The sequence below is a fragment of the Vanessa atalanta genome, chromosome 20 (assembly GCF_905147765.1).
Source record: "Vanessa atalanta chromosome 20, ilVanAtal1.2, whole genome shotgun sequence".
NCBI lineage: Eukaryota > Metazoa > Arthropoda > Insecta > Lepidoptera > Nymphalidae > Vanessa > Vanessa atalanta.
This window is the reverse complement of record NC_061890.1, coordinates 10,172,574-10,193,224: the sequence shown is the minus strand read 5'-3', so window position 1 is coordinate 10,193,224 and position 20,651 is coordinate 10,172,574. Positions and strand designations below refer to the sequence as shown.

At 33.7% G+C, this 20,651-nt stretch overlaps 1 protein-coding gene across 1 annotated transcript; it reads right to left on the bottom strand.

Moving 5' to 3' along the window:
• Positions 1-1,686: 1,686 nt before the first annotated feature.
• On the bottom strand, positions 1,687-9,493 carry LOC125072000. The gene is made up of 5 exons (XM_047682462.1): positions 9,378-9,493; positions 7,410-7,478; positions 5,782-5,855; positions 2,759-2,945; positions 1,687-1,946 (listed from the first exon to the last, which is right to left on the bottom strand). The coding sequence occupies exons 1-5, from the start codon at positions 9,417-9,419 to the stop codon at positions 1,854-1,856; spliced, it is 465 nt and encodes a 154-aa protein (XP_047538418.1). The 5' UTR covers positions 9,420-9,493; the 3' UTR covers positions 1,687-1,853.
• Between the last annotated feature and the right edge of the window lie 11,158 nt (positions 9,494-20,651).

Genomic DNA, 20,651 nt, shown 5'->3' with positions numbered 1-20,651 from the left:
ATCAACAGAACGAAAGGAAAAATCTCACGTCAAATGTAGATACTTATCAGCTATACAAATAATACAATTCTTAGTATTCAGAATATTTTATTATTACATTGAATCGTTAATTATATTCGAATTTACATTATTTATATTCTCGTCGGTAAAATTTATAATTTCAACAACATGTAAAATATTATTTAAGCTAAGAACATTTGAATATCACGTAACAATGAAATATTTTTTCTTACAATTATAATTCACAAATAACACTTTTGTTAAAAATACGTACCTAATTATCATAATACCGGAAACATAAATGGAAGTCGGTTACGCAACTCTATGGTCTATTATAGTTCGACAAGAGCAGGAATTGAACCCCGGCTCGTTATGAGATTCTTCAGTAAAAATAATATTGGGATTTTGAAACCAATTCGGAAGCTGACTGGTAAGTACACTATTTGGACTCAGAATCAGATTTATAAAACAAATGGCAGATGGAGCACGCGGAACTTTATAGTAAACTAACAGAAGCAAATACAAAATCAATTCATCAAGGCAATAATTAATATGACTTTCGTCCTATTAAACAAAAGACGCGATTTTGTTGCTTCACTTTAATATTTTACACGCTCCATCTGTCTTTTCTTTTTATATTCGGTGTGTTTGGCAAACATCAAGTTAAAAATTATTATAATAATAGAAATGTTTGTAAATATATTTTTTTGCGTGTTTTTAGGCATGTTTCTTTTCTTCAAATATATAACATCTTATACTCATTAAACTTTTCGATTTAACATAAATGTCCCGAATAAAGTATTCCTTATTTAACCGTATGTATTAAATAAAAGGCAATGTCATGTCTTACTGACTAGCTATCAACAGCCTAAGTAATAACTCATAATAATATACTTTTAGTTTGAAGTGCTGTCTACTCGTAGACGCGCCCTAAGCTTAACTTAATCCAATTGACCCTTCTAAAGTGAAAATATTTTTAGTACAACAAAATAAATGATATTTAGTACATTAAAATATTATTTCCATAATAGTCCATCGTGTTCAATTTAAATAATTAAACATTATAATAAAAATGAAACTATTTGTTTATAATTTCGATTCTTTTTTTCATTCACTTCATTGTTTGTCAATTCCATGGTTCCCTGACAAAGGGCCCGATGTCTTGTTTAACCTTTTTCAACGTAACTAAATCTTATTATACCTCCGTCAGCTGCAGTGTCAGATATAAACGGGCTTTTTAAATTTAATTTAAGGAAAACAGACGAGCCAATTGGCCACTTGACAATAAGTGGTCCATCGACCACCACCACTGTGACCGTACCACTATGTATAAAGGGATACCAAGAATTACTACCTACCTGCAATTACTGGCTCACCTTTTAAAACGGGAGGGTAGAGTGACTACTAACCGCCCAGAGATGATTGCATTGACCCTGAACGTTATAGCTGTTTAAATTGAATTTGCGTGACTAGCTACTTAGTTAAATTAAGTAAGTAATGAAGCTCATGTTATTATGCGCTAAGATGTTTAACATAGGTTTTCTAACCCTTAAAACATTAATCGTGAAAAATCATACGGAACACATAGTATAATATTACGTGTACACAAGTTTATATAAGCTGACACTTAGTTAATAAAAAAAAAATATAATAGAAATAACGTAATATTTCGCTGGTGTTTAAGACTTAACAATAAAATAACGGTTGTTTATAGTGTTTCATTTAGAGGTTAAGACTTTCTACTTTCTGGGCTATAACATCATCCAAAATAATGTTTATTGAACGCCACAATATAACCATTGCCTTCGTTTAAAGATAAATCTTACTGTCGATTTATATCCCGGTAATTTGTTTCAAATTTGGTACTCGGTGTAATTCCATTGCCAAGTTTTGTTGACGCTGTTGTCGTAGACGGGTGATATTGGAGGCTTCGAGGGCTCCGGAATCTGCGAAACAAATTAAATTTTTGCTTTTTGTTTTTCTGAGCTGGATATGTTTGTGATAAAATAAACGTCACAAATCAAAGCATTATTGTTTATTCGAATTAGCTTTCACTTTCGTCGTAAACTACAATTGATTTGGAACGAATATTCTAATAAGAGATCCGACAAAATATATCCGTTGTTACTCTATCTATGTATTAATGTACTTAGGTATTTTAATTAAATACAATTATATTGAGCCGAGATAACGCAGTGGTTAGAACGCGTGCATCTTAACCGATGATTTCGAGTTCAAACCCAGGCAGGCATCACTGAACTTTCATATGCTTTATTTGTGTTTATAATTCATCTCGTGGTCGGCGGTGAAGGAAAACATCGTGAAGAAACCTGCATGTGTCTAATTTCAACGAAATTCTGCCACATGTGTATTCCGCCAACCCGCATTGGAGCAGCGTGGTGGAATATGCTTCAAACCTTCTCCTCAAAGGGAGAGGAGGCCTTTATCCCAGCAGTGGGAAAATTTACAGGCTGCTAATGCAAAAAAAAAAACAATTATATTGTTTTTTATGGAATACTAGGTGTCCCACACAGCTTCACTCAGGTTGAAAAGTAGCAGACACACAGAGAGACAGAGTTACTTTCGTATTTATAATAATAGTAAAGATAATTGTATTGGCCCGGCCGGAGACTTGTATCCTGACCTAGGGATTCGTAGCCGTATCGTGGCTAACTAGCCATTTAACTATCAAGACAGTTGTTATTAATAATTCGTTGTGTTCGATTCGATGTTCATATTAATTGTGACATTAATTTACCTGAATACTCTGCCCTGGCTCGTCTATCCCCCGAGGCTGAGGTACAAGGTTCAACGGCTCGTAGGCATCAGACACCCCACTGTCGGGTGAGTCGGGGGAGTTCATTGAATTGACGTAGCCTTGAGGCCCCCTACTTTTGTGCACGCAATAGTCACCAGTAAATGGATTCTGATAAGCCACTACAGTTCTGTAAAGAAGCAATATTGATTAATATTTGTTTCGGTCGGTTATGTTTGAAAAAAAAAATGTATGTCAAATTATTATCTTACAAACGAACGTTCCAGAAACTATTCAGGTGATAAAGATCTTATTCTCTAATCATAATTAAAGTTTTCATAAGACATCAGTTTGATAAGCGCTCGATTTGCAAATGTTTTTGGAATATTGCTGAATTTTTAATTGAGTTCAATATTTTTTATGCTCTAATTGAGTTACAATTATTAGTTACTGATATTTTAGGAAACGCTAAAAAGCTTTATAATTTAACTAGTCAAATAAGTAATTCAGAGAGACAGTCGTTTGTATAAAAAATTATTAATAATTGAATTAAAAACTGTTCCACTCTGCTCTGAAATCATAATTTGTCACTTGTTTCTTATCAAATTCATTTAAAACTTGAGCAATTCTATCATATCCGTATTCATTCAGTAGATATTTTCCTTTATACAAAGATGTATCCTAATAAACTGAACTAATTAAACTATCTTTCCTAATAAAATATACTAAGGTTGTTTATGTACATTTATTTGAGTATTATTCTAATTGTTAGTTCTGTCTTTGTGTATTTCTGATTAGTCTAAAGGTTGACTGGTAGAGAAAGCCCTCGGGCATTAAGGCCGCCTTTTGTATCAATTACAATAATTTAGCCAATGAAGTATTTTAAGCAAAACCTTTCTGTCACAAAATCTAATTGTACATAATTTCACACCAAAATTAATTAATTGCGCCATAAAAAGTAAAAACATCACTGATATTTATTATTATACACACACACATTTGTAGTAATTTAATAGATGGCACGATTCTGAAATACAGTTACCTATTTCAGCAACTAGAGCTACTTTGTATTGTGCAATTTTAATTTTTACATATATTATTTTTTTAAGAGCCGAGATGGCCCAAAGAGCCTAGATGGCCCAGTGGTTAGAACGCGTGCATCTTAACCAATGATTTCGGCTTCAAACCCAGGCAGGCACCACTGAATTTTCACGTGCGCAGTTTGTGTTTATATCTCGTGCCCGGCGGTGAAGGAAAACATCGTGAGGAAACCTGCATGTGTCTAATTTCAACGAAATTCTGCCACATATGCACCAAACCAAAGGCCTCCTCTCCTCAAACTCAAACTCAACTCAAACTCAAATTCCTTTATTCAATATAGAAGTATTACACTTTCTTATTGATTGTCAAGTTAAACACTACCACCGGTTCGGAAAAAGAAAACACCCTGACCTGAGAAGAACCGGCGAAAGAAACTCAGCGGGACTTTTTTTTTTTTTACGTCAAATTAATTATATACATAATTGTATATGAGTAGAAACAGCCAGGAGGCGATCGGTTCATTCCCAAGGTGTACTATCAAACATAAACTCACTAATTGTATAGTAACCTTTCGCACACAAGCGTTCCTTAACAATTTTTTTAAATTTCGCAACAGAAGCATTTTGAACGCTTTCTGGGATCCTGTTGTAGAAGCGTATACATTGCCCCACAAAAGAGTTACTGACTCTATGCAGTCGAGTAACAGGAGTAACAAGATTGTGTTTGTTCCTTGTACCAACGTTATGAGAATCACATTTTCTCATATAAACATTAATATTTTTCCGTACATACAAAACATTACAGAATATATATTGAGAAGCAACAGTCAATATCTTAATTTCTTTAAATTTATACCTCAAAGATTCCTTGGCTCCCAGGTTATAGATTGCGCGAATAGCCCTCTTCTGCAGCACAAATATAGTATGGATAGCGGCTGCGTTACCCCAAAGCATAATACCGTAGGACATTATACTGTGAAAGTAACTGAAATAAACTAGGCGAGCCGTATCAACATCGGTAAATAATCTAATTTTTTTGACCGCAAATGCCGCAGAACTCAGTCTACCCGCCAATCAGTTTATATGGGGGAGCCACTGTAATTTGGCATCAAGTGTAAGGCCAAGAAATTCAGTTGTTTCAACTGGATCCATCGATTCCCCATTGATAAGTACATCGGGTTTTACATTTTGCACGTTTGGTGTGCTAAATTTTACAATTTTAGTTTTTTTATTATTCAGCCTAAGATTATTTACGCTAAACCAGTGTACTATATCAGACATAGCATTGTTTACATCGTCATACTGTACCTGTTTCCTATTAATTTTAAAAACCAAAGAGGTATCATCAGCAAACAATACTATATCATGTTTGTTCCCAACAAGAAAGGGCAAGTCATTTATATATATGAGGAATAGAAAAGGTCCAAGAATTGATCCTTGTGGGACCCCCATACCAACTAAGACCCCAGGAGACCTTGTCCCTTTAACGTCAACCCTCTGAATTCTATTGTTAAGATAAGAAGTCAGAAGGTCGAGTGCAAATTCTCTAATTCCATAGTGATATAGTTTCCTGACCAGAGTTTCATGTTGAACACAATCAAAGGCTTTGGATAAGTCGCAGAAAATCCCTAAGGCATCCTGCGACCTCTCCCAGGCTTCATAGATATTTCTTATTAATTCGATACCTGCGTCGGTAGTCGAGCGACCCCTCAAATGGAGAAGAGGCCTTAGCCCAGCAGTGGGAAATGGAATGGTACAGGCTGCTAATGTAAAATATTTTTTTAATTATTATTATCACAACTAATTTTAATGCGCACAGAATAAATATCGCCTGTTAACCAACCTCAGCAACCGAATAAACAAACGATGAAAGTCATCAAAAAATATTTCAATATTTTTGAAATCATAACGCATCAAATTACTTAATTATAATTTAATTTATAAAATAATAGTACAATAATATGTGAATAACACTTAAGATCTAACCTCAGCTGTTCATTGACCTCTCCCTCCTTTTTGTGTGAGAATAGGACCTTGGTTGGCCGCAAGAGTATTGCCACCTGAAAGTATTAATTTATTATAATATATAAAATTAAGTATAGGATTAAGTTTTGTTACCATAATAGAAATACAATCAAAATTCGTAACCAATATGGCTCAATGAATAGAACACGTGGTTAATATTCAAATATCGTGAGTTCAATCCGAGCAAGTATCGGTATTTATAATAACAACTCGTGCTGGAGGGTGGAGTAAAAATCGTGAAGATTCGGGACAAACTGTGTGTGTTACTTAAGTTATATTTGCTCACTCACCTTTCAAACCGGAACGGCGGTAAACGTTTGGCGGTAATATCTGATGAGTGGGTACTACCTATCCAGACTTTGAGAAAGCCTTACCACCGAGTAAACTCACACGAAGCTTAAACGCAGTTGTTTTATTTAATAATTAAGGTGATATTATTTATAATTAATAACAGAATCTCACTGTATATCTTTTTATATTTTAATTATATAAAAGCATATTGAAGATGCGTATCGAACATTCATTTACTAATTAAATATACTTTTAAATCATTGAACGTATTAAGAGGAGAAGAGCTGAAGTGAGTTTTTTTTTAAATATTTTGTATGTGCTACAAAACTGAAGTCGGTAACAAGCCGGAGGCATATATATTTACTGTTTCACTTTAGCGATATAAACCACTTCATTTATTGACTACCTTACAAACAGGGCTTCAACCTGGTTGAGGTTTATGGCACGAAGTATTTTTTTATTTCATAAAGATAAACAGGAACTCTTTTAAACTGAATTTAATATAAATGTTTCAATAAAACTTGTCTTTATAATTAATAAAAAACATTAGTAAGTTACAAACTCTTACTTTGTTTATTTTATATTTGAATATAGTTAATCATACGATTGTAATGTGAATACTTTATGATCTAAGCTTGTAATGCTTAAAAAAACACTTAATATAAAATAAATAAAATACAATAAATAAATATAGATTAAAATTAATAAAAAAACAGAGTTTCATTAATAAAACTAATATATTTAACATGCCAAAATAAGCCAATAGATGTTCGACTTTAAACCAAAATAAAAAAACCCTGGAAAGAACGAAACAAGAAAATTATTTTCATCTATTTTTTTTGTCTAATAACTATTGAGTTATTTATTCAGAGGACAGCGAGGTCGCATGCGATCTTGACCTAAACGTTGCTCCATTGGTTACAACGCGTGCATCTAAGCCATTTTTCTGGATTACTCGGGTTCAAACCCGGGCAAACACCACATAACTTTAAACAATACTATACAATATTAACTATATCATAAGATATAGCTATTAATATATTTAATATAACGTCACATTCCCTACGTAGTAAATCTTATGTATTCATATTTAATAATAAATCGAGATAAAATATTTAACAAAAAGTAAAAAATGTATTTAATTTTTATAACTAACCAGCAACTGGCATAGAATTGGATCATTAGTTCCTGAGATTACTCTCTACATACAAATTTTATTTCCTTATAATTATAGAAGCATAAATATAGTGGCCAGCACAAGGAATGTCACAAGGATGAAGGATAAAAGCATAGGTTACCTGTCCACTGCGTTGGAGGCTATGCACGCGATACACGCAGTAACCACACGTGAATAGAAGAAGCAGGAACTGTAATATGGTATCATTCATTTAAAATTGTAAATATTTTAAATTTAACCGTATATTTTAATTAACGAACACAAATAAATCTTGTTTACCTATAACATTATAGTCTAGTGCATTCGAAGAAGGAATGAAAATAAACAAACCTTAGATCAATGTATTCCTGAGCTAAAAGCTCAGCTGTATTTTTTACGGCATTGTTTGGCGGACGGGCATATGGGCCACCTGATGATAAGTCACCACTGCCCATAGATAAAGGCGCTGTAAGAAATATTAACCATTCCTTACATCACCTATGCGCCATCAACCTTGGGAACTAAGATGTTATGTCCATTGTGCCTATGATTACACCGGCTCATTTACCCTTCTAACTGGGACACAACAATGCTGCGTACTGTTATTTGGCGGTAGAATATCTGTTGAGTGGGTGGTACCTACCCAGACGGGCTCGCACAAAGCCCTACCACCAAATAATATAATACAAATAATATGTGAGTATGCAATACAAACAGTTCTTGATTAATGTCTTTATTTATAATAAAAAACTTCACTTAACTACTTATATCCACTGTAATTACTTGCAAAGTTCCGATAACGGCTTAGTCGGCGTTCAATGCGCCATTTTTTTAAATACATAATGAATATCACAGATAATTCAAGCTCGATCAATGGTGACGCGCCGTTTCCACGTCTAATATTCTTTATTTGGCTTTTGCCCTCTTGTTGTTGAATGTTTTATCTACATACTTTCAACTATTCCTTTTAAATCTTATATTATAAAACACGTTATTAGCTAATATTCAACACACAACGCAGGATATTCAAGATCTTATTGTATATAATTGACTAAGTGTTTCATTGGAGAATAAATAGTAATTACCTACAAAGTTTCAAAGGTTCAAGCCAGCTAAGCATATGAAAACTGTACTCGCGTCTGAAAAACCCTTCGTATTACCTTGTTTTTAATATTTTTCGTCTAACATACACATACCGTTAATCACACACCCCTAACCCATACAGTAAGGGAATAATAGGGGTAACAACCCTGAACGTAAACATTTTTTTTCTTAGTGCCTATTGAAGATATCTTCATGAAAGTGAATCTGTATATGACTATCATGAGAACTTAAGTGCACTTGTATACGGCATATTTTTATTTTTATAAAAAAACATTTCAATTTATTACGTCCTTATAAATTGTCTATCAGTAAAATAAAATAACTACTGATTTTTTTAAATATACCAACGCTGTTTATTTTAAATCATTGTTCTCGAATTGAAAATATTTTGCATAGAATATCTTTGCTTTATCAGCCTTATACTATCGTTCATTCTACAAGATCGAATCTCCATTGAGAGCGGGCGCCAAAAAGACGATCAATAGAACTGGTATACTTCATCAGTAAGCAATTTTGAAATATTGCCAACTACAACTAACGCCATCTAGTTGACATTAAAAAAAATAGACACTGACACTAACTCAAAACTAAAAACTTAAATAAAAATATAAAACATACTAAACAATTTGCATCTCTGCTTAACTTGCCTATCAGTGCTATTCTCACTCTAACCCTCACTTCGAATCTCACTCGTGTAATGCTGAAAATCGTTTAACGTTACTATGAGATGTTGTATTGATGCGAGTATCCTTTAAATATTTATCATTATAATTATAGTCAATGCTGCATATGACTTTCTGACAGTTCTCGGTGGTGTTCTCTGGTTATTTAACTTACAGAAAAGCTCTACTATTACTAAATCATATATAAAAATAAAAGTTCTTATTCGGAAGTTACAGCAAAGAAATAGTTGAATAAATTAGCTTTTAAAACTACGTAAACATTGTGTATTGTTCACAAAATTATTCTATAAATCAACTAAGTATTGTTGAAGTAAATCGCTTACCAAAATAGCCAACAAAATAATATCAATGTAAATTATTATCATATTGTCACAACACTTCACGATAAACTCGTCATTATAAACAAAACAACGAAAGAAACACGTATTTTCAAAAAACTGTATGTTGTTCTCCTTCGCGGAGACGATAGACTGAAAATTAACGAAAAAGAATACAGTAACACTATTGGCTACATATGTTCCAGCTGTTCTATTATTGGTCAATATAACGATGTTACTGTTGAAGGACCAATCACAGTTTATTTCAGAATGCTACAGTTGAGATGTCGAAGCATCCACGTTTTTGGCAAAGACTATATACCTATTTGTAATACTTTTATACCTTTACACATCATTTTTAATAGTTTTTTACTGAATATAAAAACCGCGTGTCTAGATAAAAATAAAAACTATAAACATTTGATGAATTTTCAGAAATATTTATATTTTATTTACATTTAAACACACTAGATAATATAAAATTAAAGCTAAGTCCGGTTCGGAATGTAGATTTCTTTAACATTTTTTTACATACATTAGCAGCCTGTAAATTTCCCACTGCTAGGCTAAGGCCTCCTCCCCCTTTGAGGAGAAGGTTTGGCGCATATTCCACCACGCTGCTCCAATGCGTGTTGGTGCAGCGTGGTGCAATGTAGATTTAGCCGGGAGTAACTAGCAAGAACATAAGCAGTTACTCTTTTAGACCATTTAATTACTTGTTTATAAAATACAAATTAATTTATATTTCCTGTCTGGAAATCAACAAGTTTATAAAAAAATATTATCGTAGCTGTAAAAGACAGCTAAGCATTGTCTTCTGTATTACAATGATATCTGTTTTGTTTTTTTTTTTTGTATTTTGGACACATCGGCTTATTTAATACTCTTTGCTCCTCAGCGAGGCTTGGCGCCAGAACTGTCGCGACGTCTGCCTGCGAGCCCAACTTACCGATCTATATTCGTATGCTGATTCTGATATAATCAACTCTGATGAAGTAAAGAGGTACTCTTATCTTTAAATAACATAACAGTATAAGAATAAATCAGCCAGTTGATATGAATGGTCACCTCTGACTTGATATTTTAAAAGGTTTTACTAAAACGTGACTTAATATTAACTAGTGGGTCTCCCGCGAAACTTACACCACAATTTCGAAACCTATGACAGGTTTTGTTTTGATTTCATTTCATTGCAAGGAACTCATGTACATTTGGCGCCAAAATTATGACACCTCTTTTAAAAGATGAATTTATAACATCAAATAGTATATACATTAGTTCGGTTAGAATGTTCACGTTTTCATTTTTTTACTTATAAAGCCGCTCTCTAACCGGCCAGTAACGTTTTCCGGTCTCTAAAATTAATTCTTTGGTAAATCGTAACAATTTAGTAAATTGCAACAAATAGCTTTTATTTCAACAACCTCTCAACTTGTCGAATAATTCCAACTCGTCAAATATATTTTTTTTTTATTTAAGTCAAACATCATCATAATTTAATCAAATTTTATTAAATCGATCTTGGTACGTCACTGATTCCAGAGTAGAATGAATCAACGTGAGTATGGTACAACATCTCTTCGAGGAGTATGTAACAGGATCTCCTTCCACTCGCGAGTCAATCTTGGTCTAGAAAAGGAAAACCGATTGAAATGGTAATGTTTCCTTTAAATTTTATCGCTGCTAGTAAGAAAAATATTGGAAGGAATGCACAATTCAAAAAATACTGCGTCACCAACTCTCTGGTCCTTGATGAATTTTATTGGCACATTATAGAGGTTTTCATAAATTCGTTTTTATTACAAATATTGTTACTCAGGTAAAAATAACAGTCGGTAAACGCTCTGGTAACAAAACTCCTCTTCTTTTTTTTAGTTTGAAGTTTATTCCATGTATTGTAGATGTATTAATTTCTAGTAGATTTTTAGATTTTCATGAAGAAGGTGAAGCTTTGGCACACCTTGGGAAAGACTGATATCCAGGAGTAAATGATAATCTGTTGACGTAGACAATGACAGAATTCCTCACGACGTTCTCTTCACCAGACATGAAATGAATTAGAATTTCAAACAAAGTAAACGAAAAAATCGTGATATTCGCCTGGGAGAATCAAAAATATTTGATTGTCCACGTGGTCTGACCAAAAGGCTTAGTCGGGTTCAATTTGAAACGACAAGCGGTTCAAATTACTTACTAAACTTAAAATAATTAAATATAAACAGACAGTTTACCTTTTAACAACATCCATTATTGGAAAGTTTCAAGAAACTTGACCCAAGTAAACAGGAAAGGAAATTTAAACTTTATTGTTACGAACGAAGTCTTAATTAATTTAAATGATCTTTTTGGAAACATTACTCAATTGTTGTCTTGCTTGTTTCGAAAGATACGACGGCTCGTTATAATTGACTATCAGAATTAGAATTGTATTCGGTGAGATGTTTTGATAGCAGGTTGGCTCAAAAATCTTAAATTAAATGTCAGTGAAATTTACTTGGTGTTAGAGCTTAGGCATAGCCAAACGGGCTAGCCACTTGGGTACAAGCCACTCATCAAAAATTCTATTGCCAAGCGGTAATATTTTGGATTGTTGGATTCCGCTTTGAAGGGTCAGTGAGGCAGTCTTACTACGGGCTCAAGGGACACAACACCTTAGCATATTAGGTGACATCATCCAGCAGCTTCTCCAATCTGTGCCAAAAACGGCCATCGCACTGGTTCTAGTGGGTAGGAATATAACCTGGTTTGTCTCCCCCCAGGGTTCTAAGTATGTTTCTGAAGGTTTCGAATACTTTAAAAAAGACCCACCTGGTCGCACCCCGTTACATAAATTTTCCTACCGCAAAAGAACTTACTATAGAAAATACTTTATATTTAAATGTTCCAATTTGAAGTAGGTGATCCAGTACAATGGCTGCAGTGACAAGGGAAATAAAATCCTCAATCTTATGGTTGACAGCGTATTTATAGAACAAGGAAGAAAATTAAATGTTTCTGTCACTCCCATAGTCTACGGATAGGACTGATCACACATCAGGTGTACTTTCATTGGGTTCCGAGCATAACAGACATAACGAAATAGGGAAAAAGCGAGTGTCTACGAGAAGTTATCCTCTCTTATTGGCTCTTCATCGAATCGTCTCGATATCTTTCGATCACATGACGATTCTTTACAGTATGCAAATTGAGAATTAAAGGGTCTCGTTAGCTATGTGATTATATGTATATATTATAATACTTATTTATTTAGCAGCCACCTGTGTCGAGCGCAAGACTTATTTTGAGGTCCATCATATAATCCACTATAAAAGATATCCGTAGTTCAACTGATGATCGAGGGTGTAGGTTGTTTGCTCTTGCTGAAAGTTTCGAAATTCCCGAGAGCGCGAGACTATTGGCAAGACGCTCTCGACGGGTGTGTATAGCCGGAAATAGGAAACCAAAAAAAATACTACTTAAGGTATTGTGACACATCTGTTACATCCTTACCATAGAAAAATAATAAATACAAATAAATTAAAATTGAGAGATATATCTGTAAATTCAAAATAAATGCCTATTTAGTTAATATGCTTATTTGCAAGTTACCAAAACCTACTACCCCTACCCCCAGTACTCAATAATATAATATTTTAGGATACTCATACTGAATTACATGCTTATTATAATACAAAAACATATACACAATAAACTAAATAATAATTTTATTAAGTATTGCTGTTACCGGCGTCTTATTTTTACAAGTTGCTCTTATCCCAAAATGTATAAGAGCATTTTTATGTCTAAGTGTGCTAAAATAGTGAACTGAGATTTAGCTGACGATTGCTCATTCTGACCACTAAATTTTCATTTGATTTGTGTTTAAAGCAATTAATAGATCTCATGCTCAATGTTGATGTAAAGCATTATAAGAAAATCAGTATACGCCTACATGAACAAAAAATGCCGTGGTACGATGTGATCATTTTAAAGATGGATTTTCCCTTTAAAATCAAAATATCCGAAAATTTATTTTTAGTGCTATTCTATATTGTAACAGAGGCACTCGATAGATAGATAGAACATTGTCTTTTATTTAAAAAAAGATAGATTTATTTTCATTCCAGACAATATGTGTAATAAAGCTGCTATAAAAAGCAATTACTTGTTAAGTGAAACCATTGTAGATAAAATTACTGAACAAAGAGTAAGTACTACGTTTCAGTTTTCATTTTCAAAAGATTTCAACATCTATTTGTAAAAGAAATTAACTTTTTATGCAACTTACTTGTATTAACCAAGGTATTTGTTCTAGAACGTCTAGAACGTTCTAGTTGTCGTAGAACTAAGGTCCTTTATTATGATATTTGAAATAATTAAATTTAAATTTATGCTTTATTGTTTATATAACTTTGTTGTTTAATTATCTACTTTGAAGATTGTTCTTGCGTTGGGTTCAGTTAGAAACACGGCGTTTTCCCCTCTAACTTATTTGTAACTTTTTTATTAGAATTCAACGATTTACCGTCCTGGAGCCGGAGCAATGGAGTATAGGCGCCTATATCCACAAAGATATAATAAAATAAAAGAATTTCATAGAAAGATCTCTCATGCAGAACCAGTGGTTGCAGCCCTGCAAGTCCAGGACAAGTCTATTGCTTTTAAAATATTTATAAAATGGTTTTATCTGTTGACATCAATATGGTTCTTTCATCTTGTCTCCAGCTCACGACGGTATCTTAACTATTTACTTAAATTTTACGATTGAAAAATGTCGAATATTTCCTATAAAAGTTACTGAATACCTCGGCGGGTAACAGAGAGCTTCTTTGCATACATATTATGAAACAATTTATAGTTTTCTTTTATCTTTAAAGTTTCCGATCAGGAGTCATAAAACACATAATATGTATTTACTTGGTGGTAGAGCTGTTCAAACCCGTCTAGGTAGGTACCACCTATATATAGCTATACTTTATTGTCGTGTTTGGGTTTGAAGGATGAGTAAGCTTGTGTAACTGCAGGCACAAGGGACATCACATCTAAGCTCTCAATTAGTGGCGCTTAAGTGTGATGTAAGAAATGTTGACAACGCCAATTTCTATGAGCAGTGGTGACCACTTACCATCAGTTTGCCCATTTGCCCGTCTGCCTATATGAAAAATAAAAAAATGGATTCAATTTTTTTTTTTTTGGTTACTATTCTCAAAAGAGGGTAGCTAGCTGCGAGGGTGATATTTCAGTGCGGAAGAGAGTGCGTAAACACAGGTACACTCTTTTTTCTATCACTCTCGTCTCTCGCGTTCCAAGGCACGGGAATGTAATTACTAAAAATCAAGCCATAAAACATTATGAATGAATCTCCCACTGCTGGGCTAAGGCCTCCTCTCCCTTTGAGGAGAAGATTTGTAGCATATCCCACCACGCTGCTCCAATGCCGGTTGGTGGAAAACACATGTGGCAGAATTTCGTTGAAATTAGATACATGCAGATTTTCACACAATGTTTTCCTTCACCGCCGAGAGCGACATGAATTATAAACACAAATTAAGCACATGAAAATCAGTGGTGCCTCTGCCTGGGTTTGAACCCGATATCATCGGTTAAGATGCATGTGTTCTAACTCCTGGGCCATCTCGCTCTATGAATGCATGAATGAATTAAATATACTTTATTGTACACCACAAACAAAAATAAAGAAAGCTTAGGATTAAACACAAAAAATAAAATAAAAAATAAAACGAAATATATAAACAATTATTTCATGTATAATCATTATGACGGACTTATGGCTGATTAGCCATCTTTTCCAGACAACCCAATTATGCAACTGTGCGAGATTCTTGCCAAATCTTCTCGCTAAACCGAAATATTGATTGAAAATGATAAAAAAAAACATGACCTTTTATTTTTCATTAAATATTTACATGGAATTTGAACCTAGGACGATATAATCTAGCCACTATATGACTAGAGACAAAGACATCAGCCAATATTTATAGAAACAGTTAAAATATATACATTTTATGGAGGAGTACCTGTAAATAAGGTAGCAGTGTCAAAGATCGCGTTTGGCGAGTGGCGGATTACGTGCCTTATAAAATATTTACTTTTTTCGCTTTACACGTTTGCGAAGTTATACCATCCTGTTTATTTCTGGTTCTCTGTGTATAATACGAAGCCATTTGCTAGTTAAAAGGTAAAAGTGATCTTTGATTTATATTATTCAACGTGGCTTCGGAAAAGATTAACTACCGAGTTTGCCGATTCTTTTCCGTAGAAACTACATTCCGAACCAGTGGTAGCTCTAAATTCAATTTTATCCTGTAAAATTACAATATAAAAGTACTTTCTAAAGTCTTCTGGAATATTATATATTTGATTTGAGTAAATGATAGGATTAAAATAATCTTTTTTTTTTATTCTGGCTTTTATTTGTGCCAAGAGGAATAATCTTTTCATGGATATTTCAAAAGTAAAGAAAGAATAATTATGAAAACACTTGGGTACTTTATGTATTTATGTCTTATTATAAATTCAAAAATTTAAGCATGTTGCAATGTACTAGTTATAAGGATATTGCAATCAACAACGAGCGTTAGACTTGCATTGTTATCATCTTAACGTACATTAACAATTTTTCATATATATTCACTGTTCACCCTCACAGTCATCCTCCTGCCCTTATCCCAATTTTACTTGGGGTCGGCGCAGCAAGAAAAAGATTCTTCCATACTTCTCTATCAGACGTCATCTCACAAGTAACATTCTTTCTAACCATATCGTCTTTCACACAATCCATCCATCGTTTCTTGGGTCGTCCCCTACCTCTATATCCATCCACATCCATACTCAAAACCTTTCTCACAACATGAGACAACACAGTATCGAGGACAAAATATCAATTACTCCAAGAAATTCTATTGCAAGAACATAACTAATATAATTTATTAGAACATATTATAACGTAGAAGAGCAGTCGAGGGAACAAATCAGCCAAGAATTGGCAAATCCTTCGAGCATTAAAGCAAATAAATGTAAATTGCACCGAATATTCCGTTCGGGGTTAGTGCGGTCGTTTCGGAACGCGGGGCAGATGTCGACAAACCGAGGTGCGGTGATCCGAGACCTTGCCGTGGTAAAATCGATTTCATATAGATACTTAGTAAATAATAATTCAAGAAAATAAATATGAACTGATTTATGTTAGGTTTTTATACCTGGTAGTTTGTTCGAAGTATGAGTAAACTAGGCAGAGCCACTGGCGAATGTGATGTTGAGTGCTTTCAGGTAGAAGAAAGCACTAAACCTAGGACCTACCGGACATTAGCACTGTAACAAATAATAGTTCATACAGAACCAATAACTACTGTATTACCAGACCTGGGAACGAAGTTGTCCCTTGTGCCTTTAGTTACACAAGCTCACTTAACCTTCTCCCGGAACGCAACAATACAACTACTGCAGGATTGCTTTTACATGGCAGAATATAAGAAATAGGTGCGATCTACACCGGCGGGCTTGTACGAAGCCCTACCACCAAGTAAAAACTAACGAAATTAACAATATTTAAATAGTTAAAGCAAAACGGACTTGAGGGAAATTCCCTCACAAAGTGGCACGCCATAGTTTCCAAGCTCACGTTCCACAATGAACACTGATTGAAGAACATTACCGCACGCCTGACACGTCTCGTCACGTTTGGCTAATCTCAAGCACGAAATATTCTCGAAAATGATTTTTATAAGCCTTAAACGAGACAAATATTTTTGTGTATATTTGTGTGCGGTTGTACACATACAATACACGCTTGGGTATATAGTTTTCATTCCGCACGTGCCTGAAATGTGTAAATAAATTGGATAATCAAAGGTTTTTCCACTCGATTGTCAAATCTCTATAGAAATAAAGTTTTAGATATAATCAAGCCGTAAAAAAACGAAATGAATATCGATTATAAAAATTTAGTTATTATCACTTTTAATAACGTAATTTCAAATGTAAAATTACCACCGTAAATCCGCCTAGAAACTCAGAACTTACTTCTACTACTTCCACGATTATGTAAATTAATTATATACATTTTACCAGCATGATCGTTATCATCATTATCTGCTCGCCCGTAGACCACAATCTGTGTTCAGCGAGTACGCTTCGTAACAAGTGATGTGGCCGTCACGGGCGAAAGATATAAAACATCGAAATCATTATTACTGAACGTATTCGTTCAGTAATAATGATTTCGATATTGATATTGAAGAAGTTTTTGATTGTAATTGAAGATAACTAAATAAATATGGGTGGAATGTATTTTTTAATTATTGTAATTATGCAAGCTAAAGAAAAGAATACAGAGCAATTACGGCGGAGACAAGATCATAAGACAACGTCATGCCATTTGTCACCACGCAATAACACTCTTACCGCTAAAAGCGCCCAAAATGTTTTCAACTTTCTCTTACCATTCCCATACCATTTGCGTCTATTACCATTGACGCAAATTTGGGACCCGTGATGGTGCAGTGCTTATAACAGTTGAATCGTAACTGAACATTGTGATTAAATTACGTGCTGAACGTTGAAGGAAAACAGCCCGATAAATACTACCTTCAGAAATTTGGCTAAATATGTATTTACAGAAAATTGGACGTTCTCAAGGGGAGAGACGGTTAGGAGTGGGAAAGTCATAAAATAAATAAATAATAAATTGTAAATGTTCTCAAATTAACTTCCAAAATTGTCTCGTCGCTATTTATTAAATAAGTAACGATTATTAATAACAAAGTTTCTTCTGTTCCATTAATTATAATAACTGTCGCTAAATCATTCAAAGGATAAATTTATGACATTTATTGAACAAGTAATGGTTCAATCGCGGGCGACATCAACTTTCAGAATCTGTCAAAAGATTTGATATCCCTCATTTTAAGTTCACGACAATGATTTATAAGAAGTATTTCAATATCCTATATAGTATAATAGTTTTTTCTTATAACTTTACTTGAATATTTTACTTGTCCGATTTTCGAGTAAACATCTTAGTTTTAAAAATTATTGCAAAACGATAACGAAACACACACGCGTACATATAATGACGTGTGTCGCGTGCGTTGGTGTGTGTTTGGACGAACACGGACGCCTACATAAGCTTAAACACTTATATGCACACTCAATCTTAGTGTTTTCTTTATATTTTTATATCTTTTATATCGAATCATATTTGAAATTAAACGATTTTTGTTGAACCAAGAAATTAATAATAGATTAAATTTAAACACAAGCAAACACTAGTGCTTATTGAAATTCTAACCCGCGATCGTAGCTTATATTTATTTGACTCACTCAATCCACTGGGCTATTTTAGTTTTAATTAAATTATGTTCGAAATATTTTCAAAGCAAGCGTGCATGTTTACATAATATGCTCATAATATTAACATCGAAACAGTTTTATTACTAAACATTCGGTACACCGCACATATTTAAAATTTCCATTAACTATCGGTCCATCGAAGTACAAAACGCTATTACATTGAGTTACCAACACGAACGTTAGTGTGCACTTAGAACAATTACTTTGTCGGAAATCCCATGAAACAGTATTACAGTACTTATCGTGTCTTGGTGTGCATGAGATGACTGATGTGAGAGTATAGTCGGAAATAAATACATAAGATTATATTTCTTACACATACTTCTAAACACTCACAGACGTATAGTCAAATTAATCACATTGTATACGTAATTAATGTACATATATATTTCATCTTATAAAAACTAGATGGCGTTATGTCAAAATGTAGATAATTCTGAATCGCGATGGCAAGATTCGCTAATTGTTTGCATATAGCATTTAGGAATTTTTTGAATAAACATGGTTACCAGTGGCACCTAATAGTTTTATTAGTAAAACGTTAGTGTTGTGGAGAATCCTTAGGATCGACTGAGTTAGTTGTTCACACATATAATAAAATACTTGTAAATTACGTAATGACTAATGAGTGTACTTGAATTAAGTATACCTTGTTATTGATAATAATTATTAAATATAATAATCCCATTGTTTCTAGTAAATATAATTTATATTGGTCACTGTGCTATGACAAAAAAAGCTTTTAAAAGGGCAGCGTATAGAAAACCGATAATATAACGCATAAAAGTGATGGCACTTATTTTTGCCCTTTGTTCTGAGTACTCGAGCCTACCCTGCAATTAAACGGTCGATTCACTCTGCGACGCTCAATAAATTTTAATCTTGTTCACATCCAGTAACAATTTACCTGCGGCAGGGCTACAGGCCAGTCTGATGACCCCCACCTATTTATAGGTACCTACTCGCAATTCGCGAGTTCGAATTCCACTTATCATAAATTATTATTAGCAAAAGACTTGTGTTGATTTCATTCTACCATCATTTCAAGCACCATCCCCCATGAATCGTCTCGACACAATCATAATATAATATATTGTGGTTAAGTCTTTTATCAATATATTTTCTTAGAAGCCTTCATTATGACGTAGATTTATCTTCTTCTGCTGTAATTATATTACATTAGACAAATGTATAAAAGTAGAAATAATGTAAAAATTCATACATATTAGTGATTAAATTCAGTGGATTAAAACTTGTGGTTTTAAAGTTAACGCGGTGCTGAGCCAACTTTGGTTGTGTAGTCTGATGAAACTCGTGAAGGATTTCACCACTAACTTTTTATTTATTTATTTTTTACTTCTATGATACCGATAGGAAGAGCAAGTAGGCCACCTGATGGTAAGTAGTCACTACCGCCGTAGACATATAGTAGACAATGGTGCTGTAAGAAATATTAACCATTCCTTACATCACCAATGCGCCACCAACCTCGGGAACTAAGATGTTATGTCCCTTGTGCCTGTAGTTACACTGGCTCAGTCACCCTTCAAACCGGAATACAGCAATACTGAGTACTGCTGTTTGGCGGTAGAATATCTGATGAGTGGGTGGTACCTACCCAGACGGGCTTGCACAAAGCCCTACCACCAAGTACAGTAATTATCAGGTGACCCATTTCCAGTCCACCTTACTATGCTATTGTACAAATATATATGTAATTTATTAGTATTAAAAAATTAGAAAATAAGTTAACAAAGATTAGGACATCAAAATTATATCTAACTAGCTGAACCTGCAGCATTTCCCGCTCGAAATTTATAAAACTTTACCTATATCACACAAACTGTTACCATATGACCCAAGGGGTGTATTAAAAAATATCCTTCCCTGTGACTTAAACTTAGGCAACAGTGTCGTAAGAAGTATTAA